Source organism: Pseudophryne corroboree, chromosome 3, assembly GCF_028390025.1.
Source record: "Pseudophryne corroboree isolate aPseCor3 chromosome 3, aPseCor3.hap2, whole genome shotgun sequence".
In the NCBI taxonomy this organism is placed as follows: Eukaryota; Metazoa; Chordata; class Amphibia; order Anura; family Myobatrachidae; genus Pseudophryne; species Pseudophryne corroboree.
The window spans coordinates 6,336,035-6,360,540 of NC_086446.1; the positions used below are offsets into that span (position 1 = coordinate 6,336,035).

A 24,506-nucleotide genomic window follows, 5' to 3' on the forward strand; every position below is an offset into this window, starting at 1 on the left:
AACCACTGCACAGCAAAAGACCCGAACCGGAGTATCAGCTGCGCTCAGGTTACTCCACTAGCACTTGTCTCCCGGTTGCCATGACGACGTGGCAGCACAGGGCAGGAGACCCTAACAGTACCCCCCCTCTGACGAGGGGTCAAAGAACCCCTACCACCGGGTTTATCGGGGAACTGCGAGAAGAAAGAGCGTATCAGTCTGGGGGCATGAAGATCACAACTGCGCACCCACGACCGCTCCTCCGGGCCATACCCCTTCCAGTGCACCAAAAATGACAGCCGACCCCGAACCACCTTGGAGTCAAGAATCCTTTCAACAACAAACTCCCTCTGGACACGTATCAGAAGAGGGGAAGGTCTTCCACTGGAAGAAGGATTACTAATCGCCCGTTTTAAAAGGGAACAATGAAATGTTTTATTGATACCCAAAGAACGGGGCAGATCTAACTGAAATGCCACCGGATTGATAAACCTGGTGATCTTATAAGGGCCGATGAACCGGGGGCCTAACTTATGAGATGGCTGTCTCAACTTCAAATTCTTGGTTGACAACCAGACGAAGTCTCCTAATTTGAAGCTGCAGGGTCTTTTCCGCTTATCAAAAACCCTTTTGGTCACTAATGACACAGACACAAGGGCTTTCTTCACTTTCCGCCAAATACCTCTAAGGACCGAAACCACAGAGGAACCACCAGGCGTGGAGTCCAGGGGGTCAAAAGAATTGGCCTTAGGATGATGCCCATACACACAAAGGAAGGGAGAGATCCCTGTAGCAGAGTGAGCCGCGTTGTTATAGGCAAACTCCGCCATGGACAGATGAGCAACCCAGTCAGTCTGACACTTGGAGACATAACACCTGAGGAACTGCTCCAAGGACTGGTTCACCCTTTCAGTCTGCCCATTAGACTGCGGATGGTAGCCTGACGACAAGCTGACAGAAATCTGGAGATCGGAACAAAATGCCCTCCAGAATTTGGCCACAAACTGGGATCCGCGGTCAGAGACCACATCAAGTGGCAACCCGTGGAGACGCACAACATGCAGCATAAATAATTCAGACAGGCGTCTGGCTGATGGCAGCCCAACCAGTGGAACGAAGTGCGCCATCTTCGAAAACCTGTCAACGACAACCCAGATGGCTGTCATCCCCGAGGATTTGGGCAAGTCCACCACAAAATCCATTGAAATGTGGGTCCATGGCTTAGATGGGATAGAGAGTGGATGTAATGGGCCAACAGGAACCCCTCTAGGAGTCTTATTTCGGGCACAGATGTCACATGCCCGAACCCACTGATCCACATCCTTAGCCACCGAGGGCCACCACACCGCCCTAGATAGCAACTCCCGAGTTCTGGCAATACCCGGGTGACCTGCCGACTTCTTGGCATGGAATTCCAGGAACACTCGCTGTCTTAACCTAGGAGGCACAAACAAAAGACCTACCGGAAGGTCTGGAGGAGCCTGCTCCTGTGCTCTAAGGACTAATGATAAGAGGTCCTGGGTAATGCCCACTTTAATACATGATGGGGAAACAATGGGCAACGGCTCCTCGGTGGTCTCCTGGATTGGAGCAAAACTCCGCGAGAGCGCATCAGCCTTGATGTTTTTTGACCCAGGGCGATATGTTATCAAAAAATTAAAGCGAGCAAAAAACAAAGCCCATCGTGCCTGCCTGGCATTGAGACGCTTCGCTGACTCTAAATATGCCAGATTCTTATGGTCAGTGAGAATTGAGACCACAAACTTAGCCCCCTCAAGCCAGTGTCTCCACTCCTCGAGTGCATCCTTAATAGCCAACAATTCCCGGTTACCCACGTCATAATTCATCTCGGCAGGCGAAAATTTACGGGAAAAGTAAGCACAGGGATGAAGGCGATTATCAGACACTCCCATCTGAGAAAGCACTGCCCCAATACCCATCTCAGAGGCATCCACCTCCACCACAAAAGGACGCTCTGGATCTGGGTGTCGCAGCACCTTGGCCGAAACAAATGCCCTTTTGAGACGGGCAAAAGCCGCTTTAGCCTCACAAGACCAGTGAGCAACATCCGCCCCTTTCTTAGTGAGTGCCACCAAGGGCGCCACTATAGACGAAAATCCAGCGATAAATCGTCTATAAAAATTCGCAAAGCCCAGGAAACGCTGAAGCGCCTTCAAACTAGTGGGCTGCACCCAATCCAGGACTGCCTGTACCTTGGAACCCTCCATTTGGAAACCTTCTGGGGAGATAATATATCCTAGAAATGCGATTTGCTGAACTTCAAATTCGCACTTCTCCAGCTTCGCCCCAAGCCGGTGGTCTCTGAGTTTCTGGAGGACTAAGCGTACATGCTTCCGATGTTCCTCCAGGGAATGGGAGATTAGGATGTCATCTAAGTATACAACTAAGAATCTATCCAAATATTCCCTGAGCACATCATTCATGAAATCCTGGAAGACTGCCGGGGCATTACAGAGCCCAAAAGGCATCACCAAATATTCATAATGCCCTGAGTGGGTATTAAAGGCAGTCTTCCATTCATCCCCCTCTCTTATTCGGATTAGATTGTACGCACCGCGTAGGTCAATCTTAGAAAAAATGGTGGCAGTACGAAGCTGGTCAAACAAGACCGAAATGAGAGGCAGTGGGTATGAGTTTTTAATCGTGATACGGTTCAATTCCCTGAAGTCGATGCAGGGTCGCAACGAACCGTCCTTTTTACCCACGAAGAAGAACCCCGACCCAACTGGAGACTGTGAAGGTCTGATAAATCCCTTAGCCAAGTTCTCCTGAATGTACTCTGCCATAGCCTGAGTCTCAGGACGTGACAGGGAGTACAACCTGCTCTTGGGAAGCTTAGCATTTGGCAACAAATCAATGGCACAGTCATAGGGGCGATGGGGAGGTAGTACCTCTGCAACTTTTTTGGAGAACACGTCCGCAAAATCTGCATAACACCCTGGCAATCCTGGCAAACTTAGCTGCGAGAGCCTGACTGGAAGGCTCAAGCAACTCCTGAAACAATCAGTACCCCAACTAAGAATCTCCCCAGAGACCCAGTCAAATTGAGGATTGTGGGCCCTTAACCAGGGTAACCCCAACACCAATGGGGCAAAAGTACAGACAGTCACATAAAAGGACAATTTTTCAGAGTGTGTGGCTCCAATAAACAAAGAAATCTGGCTAGTGCAAGAGGTAATTTTACCTTGGGATAATGGTTCCCCGTTTAACCCACAAATCTCAATTTCCGATGCCAAGGGTACTAAGGGAACAGAGTGTTTCAGGGCGAATTGGCGGTCCATAAAAACCCCGTCGGCCCCACTGTCCACAAAGGCCTCAGTCTTGACAGTTTGACCGAGGATCTTCAAGGTCACCGGAATGATAAAAGTCTTCTTGGGAAATTCTGACTTCTGGCCTGACAGGATATTTCCCATCACCCTCAGGCCCTGAAGTTTTCCGGCTTTTCTGGGCATGATACTACCACGTGACCTTTATTCCCACAGTACAAACACAAGCCCTGCTGTCTCCTCCGCGTCTTCTCACGCGAGGAGAGGCGGGTAGCCCCAATCTGCATAGGCTCCTCAGAAAATTCCTCAGAGTCTGAGGTTCCCTTGGGAAGGAAGGAAATCTCAGTCTCCCTTTCAAGCCTACGCTCTCTCAGCCGTCTATCCACCCGGATGGATAACTGCATGAGCTGATCCAAGCTATCAGGCAAGGGATATTGTACCAGTTGGTCCTTTATCTGGTTAGAAAGACCTCTTCGGTACTGGTGTCTCAGGGCTGGGTCATTCCACTGGGTATCATGGGCCAACCTCCGAAACTCCGTACAGTAAACCTCAACTGGCCTTCGCCCTTGCTTAAGGATCGAAATCTGAGCCTCGGCTGAGGCCGTCTTGTCAGGGTCATCATACAACATGCCCAGTGCCGTAAAAAAAGCATCAACACTTTTAAGCGACGGACAGTCAGGCTGCAACCCATATGCCCAGACCTGTGGGTCTCCTTGTAGCAAGGAAATCACTATGCCCACCCGCTGAATCTCCGACCCAGAAGACTGAGGCCTAAGCCGGAAGTATAGCTTGCAGCTCTCCTTGAAACAAAAGAACTGCGAGCGATCTCCAGAAAAACGATCCGGGAGATTTACTTTCGGCTCCTTAACCCCTGCAGGTGCTGCTGCTGCGGGAGCTCCGCCAGCAGCCTGGGAGGTGTGCATTTTAATGGACAAATCATTAAATTGTCGAGTCAGGACCTGCACCTGATCGACCACCTGTTGCAACGTATTTTGAGGGGTATGCTCCATATTCCCACAAAATTTCAACAGGAGTATTAGGCTGCTGAATATGTTATGCACACCAGTGCCTGCAGGAAAGTACTGGTGTCAGAACTGTTATGCACTCCAGTGTCTGCAGGAATGTACTGGTGTTTGAACTGTTATGCAAAACAAATGGACTCACAGACAAACTGGGGAATATGACATAACGTACACAGAAGGTGATAGGGTAACAAAATACACACAAAGTGAACAGAGAAGCCCAGAGGCTAAGGAACTGGGTATCTCCCTTGTATTAGAACTGCTCAGATGGAAATAGCAAGATGTTGTGTTTTAATACGTAGAGAACCCGAAATGCTGTTGCTAAGGGCAACAGCAAAACCCTAAAGGGTTACCAACGGGTGTGGCAGTAAACTCCTTGGTCAGAGATGGAATGATAGACACAAGGAGAGACTCCACAATCCTGATTCTCACTTGCAGTGCACAGGTTTTAGCTTACTGCCACTAAACTGACCCCTGACACCTAGCACAGTGAGACAGGATTAGACAGGCAAGTCTTAGAATACAGCCGCAAACTTGCTAAGTTCACAGAGTAGTAACAGAACCCCAGCAAGCTAAATGACTGACTCCAGTCTTACTGCTAGGTCTGGATTGGCAGAGTGTAATACCAAATCCCCAGGCCTATTTGCAGTAAGCAACAAACAAATACAAAGCTACACAGTACTGGCTAACTTTCATGAACTGACTAACCAACAAAGATTCAGCAGCATCTGCTTACCCTGAAAAGAGGCCTTATAAAGCAGGTGCTGTCCACGCCCCACTCAGACCTCACAGACTGTGAGCACAAAAACCAGCACCGGATCCCCTGCCGTGCACAGAGCCTATAACCACTGCACAGCAAAAGACCCGAACCGGAGTATCAGCTGCGCTCAGGTTACTCCACTAGCACTTGTCTCCCGGTTGCCATGACAACGTGGCAGCACAGGGCAGGAGACCCTAACACTTACTACCCTTGGCGCTCAAAGATACCACACATAGATCATCCTACTATTGGCCCTACACTTTCACGCTGGAATAGAGTCAGGGTTCTCCCGTATATTTCTTCGAAATACTATCCTCTGACTCCACTGTTCTACAACCCAGATTTCCCGCCGACAGTCTCAAGCCGGGGATTTGACTCCTGGAAACTGGTGGGGGTGACGCGTGTTGGCCAGCTGGTGGAGCGTGGAGAGATAATCCCCTTCCCCTCGATGCAATCAAAGTGGAATCTCCCGCCTTTGGAGATTTGGAAGTACCTTCAACTGAAACAGTTTGCCTTGGGGGGTTAATGTCCGCCCAAGCCTGAATAGACCATTAATGATTTTTGAGAATTTATGCTCAGACCCATCTCGTCCATTGCACTCTCTCTCGAAGTGTTATACCAGAGACTGGGGCCATGACATACAGATGGATTTGTCAGAGGAGGACTGGGAGAAGAGTTTCCAAGCCACCTTTGTAAGTTCCTCAAGTTATTCAGTCTTCGAAACGCATTTCAAAGTTTTATCTTGGTGGTACAGGTGTCCCCTAACACTGGCTAAAATGTTCCCTGATGTACCAGACACGTGTTGGAGATGTAATACTGAAACGGGCTGCCCGATGCATATCTGGTGGGACTGCTCCATACTTCGTCCCTTTTGGGATGAAGTCATTGCAATCTCAAAATTGATAGTGGGTTCGGGGGTTCCCTCTGAGCCTGCCTTCTGGCTTCTTAACTGTTACATGGCCCTTGTCGACCTACAAAAACTCTTTACTAAAGTTTCTCAATAGCGCAGCCAAAGCGGTTATTCCGGTTCGCTGGCGATCTATTGAAACTCCTATGAGGGAATGGGTTGCCAGAGTAGACTAGTATATGTCTATGGAGGAATTGCGGGTGACACCGGAGACCCATCGGAGATTTACGACTATTTGGACCCCTTGGTTGGAATTTAAGTCCTCACAAGCTTACCCGACAGTGATGCTCTAACTTGGGCCCTTCACGTTGACCTCTTCTTCCAATTTCTAACTACTTTATTATTGTTAATTGGAGATAGATGTTATTTCAGCTTCTTGATCCGACTGGACCTAGGAAAGTCCACACTGTCTTTTCCCTCCCCTCCCTTTCTTTGAATCTTTTTTCTACCCTGTACTCTTCTCTGTCCCTTTCTTTGTTTTAGTGCCAAGAAATATTTCATTTAGACAGCTTCTACTTAGAGAGGCCGGATTTGACCTCGATTGGGAGGTATTTACTTGGACATTGAGTTTATATACAACTGGCCATAACGACCATGTTTACTGTCATTGCCTATATCTATTGGATTGTGTTTTCCTGTATTACCAGTAAAACTATGTATGCTGTCTTCCATATCCTGTTATTATTCTACAAATCAATAAACATTTATTGGGAAAAAAAAATTGCGAGGCTATGCCCACTTTCCCAGAAGCGTGCAATGGGGGCTTCAAAATTTCTCGCTTAGGGTGATAGTAGGCCTGGATCCGGCCCTGCCGCTAAGTATCAATAAATTTTGAATTTGCTGTAGTGCGTGATAAACATTTATCCCTTAAACAACTACCCAATACATAAACTATATAGCACATAGACACACGTTTCTGACAATGGTGGTCATTCAGAGTTGTTCGCTCATTTTTCTTTCGCAACGGAGCGATTAGTCGCTAATGCGCATGTGCAATGTCCGCAGTGCGACTGCGCCAAGTAAATTTGCTATGCAGTTAGGTATTTTACTCACGGCATTACAAGGTTTTTTCTTCGTTCTGGTGATCGTAGTGTGATTGACAGGAAGTGGGTGTTTCAGGGCAGAAACTGTCCGTTTTATGGGTGTGTGCGAAAAAACGCTACCGTTTCTGGGAAAAACGCGGGAGTGGCTGGAGAAACGGAGGAGTGTCTGGGTGAACGCTGGGTGTGTTTGTGACGTCAAACCAGGAACGACAAGCACTGAACTGATCGCAGATGCCGAGTAAGTCTGGAGCTACTCAAACTGCTAAGAAGTGTCTATTCGCAATTTTGCTAATCTTTCGTTCGCAATTTTGATAAGCTAAGATTCACTCCCAGTAGGCGGCGGCTTAGCGTGTGCAATGCTGCTAAAAGCAGCTTGCGAGCGAACAACTCGGAATGAGGGCCAATGTTTTCAGCCATCTTGTTACTTCACATTCTTATACAGACGTACACAGAGAGCATCATTTGATAACCTTTCCTATACCTTTATTGCATTCACACAATTGCTTCTGACACGGTAATTGCCACCAGCTAGAGGAAATCAGTGCTATGACACTAGGTAGCCTTTGCTTCTACCTGCATACGTAATATTTCACAGACCAGGTAACATGAACCTCACAGGGTCGAAGATCAAAGAACACAGAAAATCAGAACTAGAAATTAAATTTTAATTTCAAGAATAAGTTCAGAGCTTAGTTACAGAAAAGAGTTATAAAGTATACATAACTGTTTGGAAAATACACAGATTATAGACAATTTCAGAAAATAAAAGGATAAAAACAGAGTTCAAGTACTGGTGGTAAGGTCTCCTCTTATAAGAGTTGGGCATCCTAGCCAGTGTGGCTTCCTTATGTGAATGATGCTGAACCAGTTACAGACACACAGTATTATCCTTCCACTATTATATATATATATAACAAGATGATAAAGGGATGACTCTATATGTGTAATCTGTACATGCTCTGTGTACACACCGTTACTGCCTATATCTCTACATGTTCAATGTATGCACAGAGCCCTTTTGCTAAAACACAGATCTACCCCATTACACAAGGAGATCAGCCCATCCAGGTTAGAAGGGAGTTCACTGGCATCTAAAGAGTCTTTGATCTTGTCAGAAAGGCTATGCCAGAAGGGAACTACAAGCATCTCATTGTTCTAATGGAGCTCAGACGCCAGAGTCAAAAATGTAACTACCCATGGTCTGTGAACCTTGTGGGGGTCAGCGAATTTTAGATGCAGAGGAAGTCGTTCACCTGGATTAATTGAAGATTTTCCGGAAAGTGGCTACAATACTGACCTAGTTTGAGAGGATGAGATCGGATACCTTCTGTAGTGGCGATGTCCAGAGAGAGGAGAGAGAATGCATACTGACTTGGTCCCATCAGTAGGAAAGTTCCCAGGTTGCAATTCATAAAGAATTCTACATTGATTCAGGATGCCTCTACAGACCTTTGGCTCACCATCATAGTTTCCCAGGGTTGGTAAGCAGAGATGTGAAATCGTTGGAGGAGAATTAGATAACCCATGTTAAGGAGCCAAGGAAGATAAATGGTTCACTAGTGAGGCCAGAATGGCATCCATGCAGTTTGATAGGCTCTTACTAAACTGCAGGAACTGACCTTCATTGGCTTCTTGTTTTTCCAGACTATTAGTCAAGTATTGGCTCTACTTTTGTTGTTGTCGTTTCTGCCAAATCCAGAGGCCAGTACGATATATGATGACACTGGAAGGATTGGATTCGGAACTAGGCCTCCAAGGCAAGGACTGGCACATAGGCATGGTTGAAGGCCAAGCACAACTTAAGGCTGATTACAAGTGGGATAAATAGCAGATGAGTGCATGTGGCCTGGAGGAGCAAGGTGGTTGTAGTAGTGAATAACTGCAGATGCTTCACTAAAACATTGACTATCTGATTGGCCTACCCGCACATGACCGGTACTCCGTAGCTCCAAATTGGCTGGCTGGGTGACCTAATCCCAAAATGGCAGTGCCCTTGAATTGGAGGTGTGGAACTGCACTGGAGGACACTGACCTGGCACACGTCTTGCATATTAAAGATAAGTGTGGGGGTTTTGGGAGCTACCTCTGACGCCACTGGACCAGTTATTAGGGATCCAGAGTCTAGTATATGACACTAAATCTAGCTCAATTCTGACACTACACGAGACAACAGAAGCCAATGGTTTTAATTTCATACATTGGAATGAATACACATACAAAAATTTAGATTGCTGAAACATTTTAACCAGGTTAATCCAATTAGTACCAGTCAGAGGTAGCTTTGTCTAAATGAGAAACTCTGCACTGTAAAAAGTAAATTGCAGGCTGAACATTTAGCAGGACATAGTCCGGGATAATAGGAGAAATCCAAATACCCAGGTATTTGGACCAGAGTCCACTGCAGAGAAAGGTGAGGGATCCATTAACTGGAGAAACATTAGATTGGTCCAGCTGAACCAAAGAAAAGCTGAACCCCCCCAGTACGCAAAGCAGCAAGTCCACGGATGCCTGGGCATCCAAGAGGAAGAGAGACACGTCAGAGAGATCTGTCCATCCAAGAGGAAGACAACCCATCTTATCTTGAGATATATGAACAGCCCAACTACTGGGGGAATCCATGATAGCACATCCAGTGGCTCAATGGAGACTAGAGAAGGCCTGCCTCACCCCCCACCTGTGGAGAAAATAATCGGACAGAGACAGTTATACAGGGGAGGAATAACTTCTAGAAAACAAATGTCCGATCAAATCTACTCATAATCCCTTAGAGATGTCACCAAATGCCGTAGCAGCATCTAAGGACAGAAACATCTGAGCCGTCACCCAATGGGAGGAGTGCTGCAGAATACTATGGACATCTCATTCATCTGGAAAAACAATTTCCTACCTTACAGAGTCTCAGATCCAGAATTTTGGTCAAGGTGTTAACATCAGTAGCCAGTAAATATGCAGGCCTGTAGGAGAATAATGTCTCAAGGAATTTTGGAACATAAAATGGTCTAGGCTTTTGTACAGTTCTGCTGGAATGCCCATCTACCCTGGGGACTTTAGGGAAGGAAGCAATAGCAGCCTCATATTCAAGCTTAATGGCTGTGGTCAAGGGGAACAGAGTGGGAAGGGATGTGACATGTTTCTGAACTTCTCCTGGTTCATTTATAAATAGACCAAGAAATAAAACTCAGAAAACATGGGCGATATCAGGAGTTACAGTAAAGCATTCCCTTCTTATACCTACATGGTCTGCTGTGTCTTTTGCACTCTTTGCTCAGGCCAAGTAACTGCCACATCTTCCTAAAGACTTGAGTTGTGTGTGTCAACCAAATAACAATGAAGGTTTAGACCAGAGGTTCCCAAACTCGGTCCTCAGGACCCCACACGGTGCATGTTTTGCAGGTCTCCTCACAGAATCGCAAGTGAAATAATTAGCTTCACCTGTGGACCTTTTAAAATGTATCTGTGAGTAATTAATACACCTGTGCACCTGCTGGGTTACCTGCAAAACATGCACTGTGTGTGCCCCCGAGGACCGAGTTTGAGAACCTCTGGTTTAGACTCTTGAGCCAGCAACCAAGACCTCCTGTCAGTTTGGGCATATTAGTTAATTGGAATTTGGCTTCAGATAACTCCTTGAGCCTTGTTTCTGGTTTCCAACAATAGGGGGATCCAATTCCAGAGACTTCTATACCTACTGACGTTCCTTACACTCCACTTAGTGGATATTATCTTGTAAGATGGACAATAACAAATAAAACAAAAACACACAAGAACACAATTTGAGGAGCAACAGAAAGAAGTGTGAGGCAAGATCAATGAAGAGCCCATGTCGAGAGAAATAATATGCTTTGATTTATTCTTTAGATAAAATATTTCCATTAGCAAACGCACAAAGTACAACCTGAGAAATTATGTGGGGATATTGTATGGTTTACCAAGATTAGATAGCCATAAATTCCCTCAAACAGAACTTGTAACCGGCTTCTCAGTTGTGTGACTTCTCAGATGTATAACAAGATGTGATTTAGTCGTAAACCGTCTCCCACACTCAGAACATGCAAATGGCTTCTCCCCTGTATGAATTCTCTGATGTTCAAGAAAATGCGATTTCTTGGGAAAACATTTCCCACACACATAGCATGTAAACAGCCCCTCACCTGTGTGATATTTATAATGTTCAACGAGATTTGATTTATGTTTAAAACATTTCCCACACTCAGAACAGGAAAATGGTTTCTCACTTGCGTGAGTTCTCTGATGTGTAACAAGACCTGATTTACTTGTAAAACATTTCCCACACTCAAAGCATAAAAATGCTGTATCGGGCGTGTGAGTTTTCTGATGTGTAACAAGTTCTGATTTAGTGGTAAACCATATCCCACATTCAGAACATAAAAATGCTGTATTGTTTGTGTGACTTGTCTCATGTGTAACTAGGTCTAATTTCTGTGTGAAACAATTCCCATACTCAGAACTAGAAAATGGTTGTGCACCTGCGTGCATTCTCTCGTGTACAACAAGCTCGTCTTTCGTTGCAAAACTCTTTCTACACTCGGAACATGGAAATGGCTTATCACCTGTGTGTCTTCTCTGATGTAAAACAACATGTGATTTAGTTGTAAAACATTTCCCACACTCAGTACATTTAAAGGGCTTCTCCCCTGTGTGAATTCTCAGATGTTCAACAAAATGTGATTTCTTCGTAAAACATTTCCCGCACACAGTACATGAAAATAGCCCCTCACCTGTATGATATTTGTAATGTTCAACAAGATTTGATTTGTGCGTAAAACATTTCCCACACTCAGCACAGGAAAATGGTTTGTCATCTCCCTTAGCCGACTGACGGGTTAACCCTTTGCTGCCATCCATAGAGGAAAACAGGGCATCTACAGTAAGAGCTACATCTGTACCAATATCCGTGTAATCAGGAAAATATTCCCCACGACTGGAAGGATCAGACATATGAGAACTGTTAGGTACTGGATGTATATTTGGGTTTTGTCCATGAGAAACTCGGGTGATGTCAAAACCTGGAGACACAATCAGATTTTTCTCTGAAACATTCCGGCTGGTATTGCCATCTAGTGGGGGGAGAAAAAAAGAAGAACAAGTTTAATTTCCGAAACAGATTCAAGATGTTTTATGGAGCAATACATAAGTTAGGTACTGTCATTGAAGATGTGAAATTACATATATCAGCAATATCACAGCTGGAATGCGTCTGTCCTCCTGAACCAGACCTTCAATGGACCTACAAAATGACCATCGGTGGTGGACGTGCTTGTCCAGCCAGATCGCTGCTCATCTTGAACGTCTCTCCTGCCGATATCAGAGGCACCAAACCCAAACCTGTTTCCATGACATGACGCTACCACATACACCTACACAAATTGGTGATCAATTTCAGCTGCTGATTTGCCCTTTAGACGCAGGAATCGGACAACACTACGCACCTCAATATTTGACCATGTGTCCACCAGCCCCGCCAATTTTCTGAGGTTGGGACAGTATGATTAATATGAGGCGCAGTCAAATGGCCGTAATCTACCTGTTCTGGTGGGTAATCAGACTGACAGAACACTACACACGTGAGCGGTCTTGTTACCTTACTTATTGAACCTCTATCATGTATGTATGTATGATGTAACACCCCAAAACGTATATTAAATGAACATTGCTGTTTGAACCTTTTCCTGCAAGTCTCAGAGTGCCGCTGTTTTTTGTTACTATATTAAGGGTACTGTCCCCTATTTGAAGGCAATATATACAACTGTTCTACCCTCACAAGGGAGTTTCTGATCTTCACGGTTGTACATATAAATGAGTGTTAATAATTTGGTAAATCTATTGAGATGTAAATTTAAGACGTCTTAATGTAAGTAAATATGAATCCCTGGTTCTTGGCGTTATCCGAGGAGCACCCGGAGCAGATACGGTAAAAAGTGACAGGACTAATTTAGTAGTTTATTAAATTCTACACACGAGGTGGAATCCAAATTTTGGTCCGATTGTCCGTTTGGGTGTTATCATTCCCTCAACGCAAGCCACAAATCGGTAATGACGTCATTATGTCAACTCAACTGTTCGTCCCCTTAGGGAGGTTTATTTAAATTCTAATTATGTAGTCTTCCTACTTCCCACATGCAGAATCCCTATTTTACATTTCATCTTCCTAACATATAGGGAGGTAAGAGAATTAGTGATGAGTCAGTGAGTGAGTGAGGGCTTTTGCATATACATATATATTATATATAATATCTATCTATCTCTATATCTTCCATGAAAAAAAAAAGAACCCATGCTCTTAACGGAAATAACTTATTTATTCCGTATGTACTAGATATTGGACTTTCCATTCGATTTTTGTTTTTATTATTGTACATAACAAATGAAAATGACGGGACCTGTAACCTAATATTTTACTGCAATCATTCGATTGAGACCTCTGCACCGTTCAACAGAGAGTTTGGCCCAGTCTTCCTGAGCACACTGCTCTGGACGGCCTCCGGTGTGATGGGTGCCTAATCCAGCTCTTTCCATAGATGTTCCATAGGATTCAGATCAGGGCTCACAAAGGCCACTTCAGAACAGTCCAATGTTCTGTTCTTATCCATACTTGGGTGCTTCTAGCTGTGTGTTTTGGGCTCTAACCCTGTTGAGAAAACCCAAGACGTGTGACTGAACCTTCTCCGACGCTGGGCTATGTTTTGTTCCAAAATAACCATATAATCTAAGCTGCTCATTGTGTCACAGTAGGTATGGTGTTCTTTTGTTTTACAGCTCAATTTTTTCAACTGTGAACATGGAACCAGCCAAAAAGCTCAAGTTTTAACTCATTTGTCCAAAGGAAAGTCTCCCAATAGCATTATTTCAGTATGCATTTTATAAAATTGCAGTATTAATTTCTTGAGTTGTTCTTCCATGGAACCCACTGTCACTCAGAAAGCGTAGGAGGTGAAATTAGACATTGACATACCCTAACCTTGAAGTTCATCCAGTACGGATGGTGTAATGGTTAGCACTACTGCCTGACGGAGATCATGGGTTTGATTCCCATCGTGGCCCTGTCTAGAGTTGGTCTCCCCATGCTGGGATTCTTCCGGGTACTCAGATTTCCTCCCACAATCCAAAAACACGTCTAAGTGTCTGCATGTGTTTAGGGCAGACAAAGTGGTTCTTATCTGCCATGAAATTCTAGATTTTTTTCTCTTAAGAAATTTGCAGCCACATCAAGAGAGGTTGGTTTGAGCCCCATGGAGTTTTCAACATCTTCATATTTGCAAATGTAGTCTAAGGAACATAAATAAAGCTGCTTGTACATAGTCTTATAGCCTCTACCTTTAACATGTTTGACTACAACTTTCTTTCAGATCTCCTCAGACAACTCTCTCCTTTGCTTTCTCTGGTCCATCTTCAGTGTGGTGCAAGTGATGATACCAAACAGTGACTACTTTTCCCCAATTAAATAAGCTGAATGACTGGAGTAGAAGATTGAAGACGTGTAATGCTAATTCAAGGAAACAATTAGTTTGAAATATCAGTATAATCCAATTGTTTATTAAATTTTCAAAGTGGTACCAGCAGCTTTCTTCGGGCCATTTAAGAATATCTTTGGAGAATAAGCAATAATTTCTCCTTTCAGTTTCTTTGCTTTATTCTATGAAATAGCATAGAAATGCAGGTATACACGAGGCAGTAGAGTCTAGTGTCATCACTTTTTTCATGAGGAGTGAAAACATTGTTTCAGTGAGCTGTAAGGGTACCAAGAGGTATTTATCCATCATGCAGTACCATCAGGGAGGCGTCTGATTGGCTCCAAAATGTATTCTGTAGTAGGACAACAACCCCAAACATACAACCACTGTCATTAAGAACTATCCTCAGCGTTAAGAAAAACGAGGAGTCCTGGAAGTGATTATATGGCTCCTGCAGAGCCCTGATAGCAAAATCATCGAGTCTGTTTGGGATTAAATGAAAAGACATTAGGATTTGAGCAAGCCTACATCCACAGAAGGTTAGTTCTCCAAGGTGTTTGAAACAACCTCCCTGCCGAATTCCTTCAAAAACGGTGTCTAAGTGTACCTAGAAGAATTGATGCTGTTTTGAAGTGTGGTCACACCAAATGTTGATTTAATTTTAATCTTATGTTCACTTTATTTTTTATCAATTAACAAAATACAAACTATTAACACTTCTATTTTTGAAAGCATTCTAGCTTTGCAGCATTTTTCCCACACCTGCCTGAAACTTTTGCACAGTACTATACATGTATATAGACGATATAGATATATAGATATATATATATAGATATATATATGTCATCTATGGATCTATCACAACTGTAGATACATAGAGGACGTTTGTTCTATGGCACAATACCAAACAAATGTTTGACTTGATGTCGTCTGAGTTAAACCATCTAAATAGTCTGGGTAGATTTTCAAGTTGCATACAGGCTGACCAGAGAAAGTCGAAATTCTATTATACAAGATGAAGACAAGCTCTATGACCAGGAGTATACACCAAGAGTCATCAAGAGATGTCTTTCAAGGGCACAGCATATCTAACAATCTTGAATATTATGCACACAAGCAGACAAACAAATTGGAAGCTGCTCAATCATACCTGGAGATAATTATATATCAGGTGCTGGAAGGGGGAGGGGTCATAGACAGACAAACAAAGAGGAAGGGGGGTGCTGTTCCTTGTAGTGCCAATGGGAGATCCTGGGGGTGGCTCCCTGGTAAGTTAGCTCTCTGTCTGGAAATGTTTTAGTATTGACCTTTATCATGAGGCGTACTGTGACAAATTACATGGCCCAATGTGGGCACTGCTATTAAGTAGTTAGGACTGCTGTATCAGAGAAGCCGTGAAGTGGCCAGCAGCTTAAACATGTGTTTGCAAACATTTGTGACAAATTCTCTGAATTTTATTACCAGATAGATTCAGGGATGGTGTGACAGGACGGTACCGTACGGAAGCACTCGCCGCTTGCCGCGTCCCGTTGACTGCGCACAGAATGGAAGGTCAGCCGCACGAGGCCTGACCACATAGGGGATTCCCGCTTACCGTCAGTAACCGCCTGTTACTGACTCCACCCACTGCGCTGTGGGCGGGTTCTTGCTGCCACCACCAAACTCCTAACCTGCCGTGGCGTTTGGAACCACGGTTCTGCTCTGTATGTGCCGACGCACTGCCTTACCACAGCTGTGTGGTGTTGACGAATCCCCTCTAGCCACTTGCTAGGCCTCTACCGGTAGCTGGCGGAAGGCGGAGCTTGGAGACGTCAGGTGCTTCCCTGGACAGCCGGAGAACGGGGCTAGGTTTGGCCTAACCCTGTAGGTCACAAGATGAAGCAGTCTTCTTGAGGCAAAGGTGTTTATTGCTCAAATAACCTTTAAAAAGGCTCCTCCCTATTGCTAGGGGCAACAGCATACAATCAAGATGTTTTCAGCAGAAGAAGATGTTACAATACACCTGGAGGCTCACAGGCATCCTCTTTTTATCTCAGTTCTACACACAGTACCACAGGGGGGTAAGCCCCCCCTGTCTTCTCCAACCAATCAGGTTATCGCAGAAAATATAAAGAAATACAAGTTTACATTTCAAAAGTTAAGACTTAGATAAAGCACATTCCTGCTCCTCTTCATATATAACCAGACCAGTGGCTTTCCCAAACACAATCTGATTATCATCTTCCTGTCTCTTTCACAAATGTAAATGTAACTTGCATTTCAATTGCATTCACCCTCTCACACATAGACAACGTTCTTATACTGTGAATGAAACATAATCTGCATCACACATAATGCAGCCTAAGAAATGTTACGTCAAACTGTTGTTGAATGAAACCCACTAGTTTGCATTTGTAAAACAATCTGATCAACACATGTTCCTGTCTCTCTAACATCTCCATGCAAACCCAGTTCACACAATATTCAGAGAAGACAGCAACAAATCCTTTCACCTGCATGTGTCTATAAAGTTACACAGGGACACATCTCAATCTCAAAGAAATGGCTTGTCCATACACCCCTTTCCAGGTGCCAGGGTCATCAGCATCTCAATCCCTAGGTGAGAAGCTTCCAAGCCATTTGTCCACAAACGTAAATGCATTTTAAAACCAACACAGCTTACACATTCCTTCTAAGTGCTGGCATTTGCTGCAATGTAAATGTGCAGTCTTACAACTGTGCCTATTGCCTTAAATATAACATTGGTGAAAACACAGTACTAAATATATTTTTAAATACCCGGTGCCTAGCACCCACACTACATTTAAAGATGGTGCTTAGCACCAGTGCACAGTTTTAAAGTGGCGCCAAGCGCCCATTGTCCCTTAATATGGCGCCAGGCACGAGGATTAACACCTTCAGTGCCGCAGCCGCCATTACACGTGTGGCTGGTTGGTCTCTCCGGCCACACTCCTCCCCCCCCATTCAAGCGGGTCAACCAGGGACCCATGTCCCAACGATTTGGGTCCTGGTCCCGCAGTCCGTTGGGGTAAAGAGCACGCTACCTGGGATGTGTAGGCTCTGGCCTAGACAGTTCATCCATAGTGTAGTGGGCCTCTCTTCGTGTGTGCACAATGTTCAAATAGTCCACCTAAAGTCCAAGTTCAAGGCTCCACCACAAAAGTCTGTCAAATTTCCTCAAGGTAGGTTGCAGCCACCTAACAGGTGGGTGGTAAGTCACCACGGCGGGGGGCTGGTTACAAACAAGTGCCACCCACGGTGTCCCAACTGGGGCATACCCCACCTCCCACAATAGCAGTATACTGCTCAACCAGGCCACAGGGTGCTCCTGCCCATATGGCTCTTTCTGGCTTGGTACAGCTCCCAGTCCGTGCAGTGGCGCAATAGTTCGTAACACACAGTCCTGGTCAAGAATGTGCGCCATCAGCACTGGAGCGGGTACCCGAGCCTCCTTCAATGACTGGAATGCCAACTCGCAAGCGGGTGCAAAGTCCACTGACTTGGGAATGCCCTTCCTAGCCATCTCTGTCAAGGGGTTCACTACAGGACAAAAGTCAATGACAACATGTCCGTAGGGCCTTACAGGTTCTAAGGTCAGTACCGGTCTGGGTGATGTGGGTCGGGGACAGCCTCTGGTTGCCTCCACCCCCTCTGGCTTGGGCCTACCCCTGTCTCCTCCCACATGGTGCCCCAGGCACTGCACCTCCGTCATACCTATCTGGCAACTGTCTGCCCTAACTGTCAGACCTGCCCTCCAATCCTCCTCCGTCGACCTATGACTCGGGAAACCTACCCTGTCACCTAGGCCTACTCTTCCCTCCTCGTCCGCTACCTGTGCCACAGTGATGGCGGCCAGACCACCAGTCTCTGGATCCTGTGTGGCATCCACCACAGGGAGGCTGCGCGTCTTCCCCGATCTACTGTGCACAGGCAGGAGACCTGCTATGTCCACAGCAACTTGCTGCAAGGTTTCTCCTATGGGCAGAGGCCCAGAGACAACACAAACGCTGGAGTGCCCCGGCTGCCAACGCATGGCACCAGCCTTACATTTGGTCTGGGCGTCATCCGACATTCCAGACCAGGGTAAGCTCTGTGTCAGGCACTTCAGGGTACGGTCTGTCTCCGGGTTACTGTCCAAAGGGGTTTCGCTGGCAACCGACACCGGTTGCACAGGAAAGTCCCCTGGGGGGACCAGTTGGACACATTCCCTATCTGGTCTATCCCCTCCCACTTTCCTGGCTACCCTGTACCTTAACCCTTCCCGCCAGGTCAAACTCCCCGCCCCAACCCTGTCAAGGCCGCTGCCAGAGTGGCGCCTCATGCCTTTTGGGGATGGGTCAGAGAGTTGAGCCTCCCTAAACTCCTGCCTGTGGCCCTCAATCTCTCCTAAATTGGGACACTCTACAGGGGGATCTAGGTGGGGACTCCTAGGGTCAGTCTGGTAGGGGTCAGTCATGGAAAAGTCAGTGTGGTTTCTCATACTCACCGCCGGAGTTGGCAAACCACTTGGGTCAGGAGCATCATTGGGCACCCCCACAGGATCACACGAGCTGGAACCGACATCCTCTGCGTTGCTAGGGGACGTAGGCATACCAGAGGCAAAAGGCATGCGGGGTCGATGTACTGATCTAGCCGCTGTGATCTTTTCCTCTGGGCTGGTTGATGCTGTGGTTGGCTGTGCTGGCAGTTGTCTAGCAGCTGTAGTCTTTTCCTCTGGGCTGGGCTGGAGTAGCTGATGTCAACGGTGGTTTTGGAACTTGACTCCGGGGAATGGCGCCAACAAACATAGTGACGATCCCACCACCCAGATCATTTCCTAGGACCACATCAGTTGGGAGACCATCCATGACGGCAACTTCTCGCAACTCTGGTCCAGCTCCCCAGTCCAGGTAGACTCTTGCCATGGGAACCGCTTTTTCTGTTCCTTCTGCCAGGGTGACCGTGGCAGTGCGACCCTGCAATACTGCAGCAGGATCTATAAGGTGGGGGCTCACCACAGTGATTGAGGCCCCAGAGTCTCTTAGGCCTTCCCCCTGCAGGGGTCCCACGTGGACCGGCTGCAGGTGCCTCCACATGTTGTGTAGGGGCTGTTTGGCCATGCAGGTGACTCTCTCCGCAGAGTGTACCTGTCTCTCGCCACACTCCATCGGACTGACTGGAGGGGGAACAGTCTCTGTAGGCTCATCTCCTCTCGTCAAACAAGCGATCCGGGCTCCAGCACTCGGATTTGGGGCACGAGTCTGGGGTGCTTGGGATGCAGGACAGTTCATCCTCAGATGTCCGATTTTCCCACAGCCGTAGCACTTCTTCTCCAGTCGTGGCACCGATGATCTCTGATCAGTTGCAGGGACGCTGCGGTGCGGTTGCTGGCTAAGAGCACCCGGGTTGGACGATGCTTGTCTTTGGGGGTGATGAGCTGAAGAGGGGGGTCCCCTTGGTGGTACAGTCTGTTGGAGCTGGCTGCTGGCGGGGCGCTTCTGCCCCCGTGGCCGAATTGCCACATATTTGTCTGCTAACTGGGCAGCCATCTTTAAGCTGGGTGGCTCCCGGTCTAGCACCCACTCCTTCACTTCTGGGGCGCACCTGCGGTAGACCTGCTCCCTGCAGATCAGGTCGATCAGTGCGTCCCACGTAGTGGCTTCCGAATCCTTCACCCACTTCACCACGTACTGCCGCAGCTGGTTGGCGAACTGCTCATGGGTGCTGCTAGGATTCTTGGGCAAGTCTCTGAACTTCTTCCTGTAAGACTCTGGAGTGATGAAGAATCGCTGGAGGAGGGCCTTCGCGACTTCGTCGTAGTTCCCACAGTCCTCCGTCGCCACTCCTCTATAGGCCTCCAAGGCCTCTCCATGCAGAGTGGGCACAAGGTGTCTCACCCACTCCGACTTGGGTAGATCGTGTAGTTTGCAAGTCCTTTCAAAAACTTGTAAATGTCCATCAATGTCCCCATCACTGTCTGCAAACTTGGCAAACTGAACTCGTCCCGATCTGTGTACAACAGCTGACAACGGCTCCCGGGGTACCACGGCCTGTGGTGCCCGCTCCGCATGCCACATCCGGATGACAAGCATGCGTTCTTGCTCCGTTGCCCTTTCCCCCAATTCCGCTAGCCGATCTGCTAGGGTATCCGGGTCGCCCCCCCTGGGACGTTGGGATCCTGGCCCTGCTAGGGATTGCTGGGAAACATTGCTGCTGTGAGAGAGGGCGGGGCTTGTGGTTCTCACCGGTTCCTTACGAAGGTCCACTGTTGGGCCGTCCTCTGCGATGCTGACGCCGTCAGTGCTCTCCACCTCCGCCCGATGAGACTCCTCCACGCTCATGAGCGCCGCCTTCATAACGCTTCTGGACGCGTTGGAAGGGATATCCACACCCTTCTCCTGGCACACGATCTCCAAATCGCCCTTGGACAATCCGCTGAATTCCGCCATCTTGTGCATTCTCCTGCGCTGCAGTTACTCCTCTCCTGAGTAACTCGGCTTCTCCAATCGGGTGATGAAAAGCCGCCTGGGAATATCCCACCACTATGCCACCAATTTCTGTGACAGGACGGTACCGTACGGAAGCACTCGCCGCTTGCCGCGTCCCGTTGACTGCGCACAGAATGGAAGGTCAGCCGCACGAGGCCTGACCACATAGGGGATTCCCGCTTACCGTCAGTAACCGCCTGTTACTGACTCCACCCACTGCGCTGTGGGCGGGTTCTTGCTGCCACCACCAAACTCCTAACCTGCCGTGGCGTTTGGAACCACGGTTCTGCTCTGTATGTGCCGACGCACTGCCTTACCACAGCTGTGTGGTGTTGACGAATCCCCTCTAGCCACTTGCTAGGCCTCTACCGGTAGCTGGCGGAAGGCGGAGCTTGGAGACGTCAGGTGCTTCCCTGGACAGCCGGAGAACGGGGCTAGGTTTGGCCTAACCCTGTAGGTCACAAGATGAAGCAGTCTTCTTGAGGCAAAGGTGTTTATTGCTCAAATAACCTTTAAAAAGGCTCCTCCCTATTGCTAGGGGCAACAGCATACAATCAAGATGTTTTCAGCAGAAGAAGATGTTACAATACACCTGGAGGCTCACAGGCATCCTCTTTTTATCTCAGTTCTACACACAGTACCACAGGGGGGTAAGCCCTCCCTGTCTTCTCCAACCAATCAGGTTATCGCAGAAAATATAAAGAAATACAAGTTTACATTTCAAAAGTTAAGACTTAGATAAAGCACATTCCTGCTCCTCTTCATATATAACCAGACCAGTGGCTTTCCCAAACACAATCTGATTATCATCTTCCTGTCTCTTTCACAAATGTAAATGTAACTTGCATTTCAATTGCATTCACCCTCTCACACATAGACAACGTTCTTATACTGTGAATGAAACATAATCTGCATCACACATAATGCAGCCTAAGAAATGTTACGTCAAACTGTTGTTGAATGAAACCCACTAGTTTGCATTTGTAAAACAATCTGATCAACACATGTTCCTGTCTCTCTAACATCTCCATGCAAACCCAGTTCACACAATATTCAGAGAAGACAGCAACAAATCCTTTCACCTGCATGTGTCTATAAAGTTACACAGGGACACATCTCAATCTCAAAGAAATGGCTTGTCCATACACCCCTTTCCAGGTGCCAGGGTCATCAGCATCTCAATCCCTAGGTGAGAAGCTTCCAAGCCATTTGTCCACAAACGTAAATGCATTTTAAAACCAACACAGCTTACACAATCCTTCTAAGTGCTGGCATTTGCTGCAATGTAAATGTGCAGTCTTACAACTGTGCCTATTGCCTTAAATATAACATTGGTGAAAACACAGTACTAACTATATTTTTAAATACCCGGTGCCTAGCACCCACACTACATTTAAAGATGGTGCTTAGCACCAGTGCACAGTTTTAAAGTGGCGCCAAGCGCCCATTGTCCCTTAATATGGCGCCAGGCACGAGGATTAACACCTTCAGTGCCGCAGCCGCCATTACACGTGTGGCTGGTTGGTCTCTCCGGCCACAGATGGTTACAGGTAATTTTCAGTGTGCGGAAGGGAATTTGGGGGTGGGGATTTGCACCCCCCTTCCTCTTTGTTTGTCTGTCTATGACCCCTCCCCCTTCCAGCACCTGATATATAATTATCTCCAGGTATGATTGAGCAGCTTCCAATTTGTTTGTCTGCTTGTGTGCACGAGGCATTGAATGGGAGCAGCATTTGGAAGGCATGCTGTTCCTTGTAGTGCCAATGGGAGATCCTGGGGGTGGCTCCCTGGTAAGTTAGCTCTCTGTCTGGAAATGTTTTAGTATTGACCTTTATCATGAGGCGTACTGTGACAAATTACATGGCCCAATGTGGGCACTGCTATTAAGTAGTTAGGACTGCTGTATCAGAGAAGCCGTGAAGTGGCCAGCAGCTTAAACATGTGTTTGCAAACATTTGTGACAAATTCTCTGAATTTTATTACCAGATAGATTCAGGGATGGTTACAGGTAATTTTCAGTGTGCGGAAGGGAATTTGGGGGTGGGGATTTGCACCCCCCTTCCTCTTTGTTTGTCAATCTTGAATATTAGTAAGCTTTAATCTACTGAAAAACAGAATGGTGGTTCCTGCACAGTACAATACTAAAGAAACTGCTTTCTCCAAAGCCATTTGTAAAAATTGGTCAGATGTTGTTCTAAACAATACACAAAGACCACCACTGAACTCGTTTAAGAGCGGTCCTAATTTAAAGTTATTACTATTAAGACCAAACATGAACTTTCATTGACAAAAACTCAGGAAATGGCTTGAGTACAGACAAGACGAGCTGCTTTCATTGTACTGGATCCACAAACTGCAGCGGAACGTTGTTGAGTAAAGAGTTTGCAATCTTACTGTGAGTGGACGTAATGTTGTTCAGCTCGTAGAGAATCCGACATTGATTAAGGAATCTTCTGCATGATTTTGAATCACCGTCAAGTTTCTCTGGGGTGGGCAATCTCAAATGTGGAACACAGTAATTTGGAGGATTTTACAGACTGAACGGGAACAATCCAGCGTGTGGTGAATAGAGTCCATACAGGTGGAAACCCCTTCCAGGAATTGCATCACCTGACCTAGAGTAATTTACTAACTGGTGCCCAGATCACGTGATGAATAGTTGACTGTAGCCGGTAGCACACATTGGTATTGCAGGTAGGAGCAGACAGCACACTGGTGTAATAGAGTAGCACTTGAACACAGCCGAGAGTGACTGGAGATGAAACACACTGCAGAGTTGGCGCTGATTACTGGCCTGACTGCAGATAGTAACTCGCACATTAGAGTGTGTGTATATAAGTAGATCGTAGGTCTTATAATTTTTGAGAATGCTGTTATTGGTTAGTACACCTGTGTTGTCTGCCCCCTGATGCTAATAACAGATTTAAATATTATTTTGTCGACTTCGACTTATTTCACTTTTCTCACTTCTCTTATTCCAATCTGCTTTTCCCAGTTCTTCTCCATCACGGGTATTTGTCTATTTTATATACTCAGGAGAAATAGGAAAATTCCCCAATACATGGCAGCTTCTACTCTTATCACCTCTGCTACCCCCCCCCCATGCAAAATCGCAAAAAAAAGGAAGCGCAATTTCAATTGTACTCTAGGTTAAACACTAAGGACGGTATTCAAATGATATATCACACCCAATCTCCTTTTTAAAGTGATCCCATAGTAACCAGGTTTAGCTGCGTAAAGAGTTAGGGGTAGCGAGCTGAAACTATTATACCACGCCCGTCAGCAGAAACAGAACGGGTGTGGAAGGGGGTGAAAAGAATTGAATACCACCCTAAGAGTGTGGTGACAACACTTAGCTGCTTTGACATTGCACCACTTCAGTAATGGCACCTAGCTGGTCTGACACTGCACCACTGTGGTGATGGCACTGCTCTGACATTACACCGTGGTGATGGGACTTTGCTGCTCTGACACTGCACCACTGCAGTAATGACACTTAGCTTCTCTGACATTGCACCACTGTGAATGACACCAGATATCATAGTGTCGCTCTTGTAACTTTGTGTAAG

The 24,506-nt window shown here is 46.5% G+C and overlaps 1 protein-coding gene across 1 annotated transcript in view; it reads right to left on the reverse strand.

Annotated features, from left to right (window-relative positions):
* Window positions 1-10,821: 10,821 nt before the first annotated feature.
* The window catches only part of LOC135054517 (zinc finger protein 37-like), a 68,985-nt gene continuing 55,300 nt past the window's right edge, over window positions 10,822-24,506 (reverse strand). Inside the window, exon 10 of the mRNA XM_063957645.1 lies at window positions 10,822-12,076. Coding sequence (XP_063813715.1) covers window positions 10,953-12,076 — 1,124 coding nt within the window. The 3' untranslated portion in view covers window positions 10,822-10,952. The remainder of the gene's footprint in view (window positions 12,077-24,506) is intronic.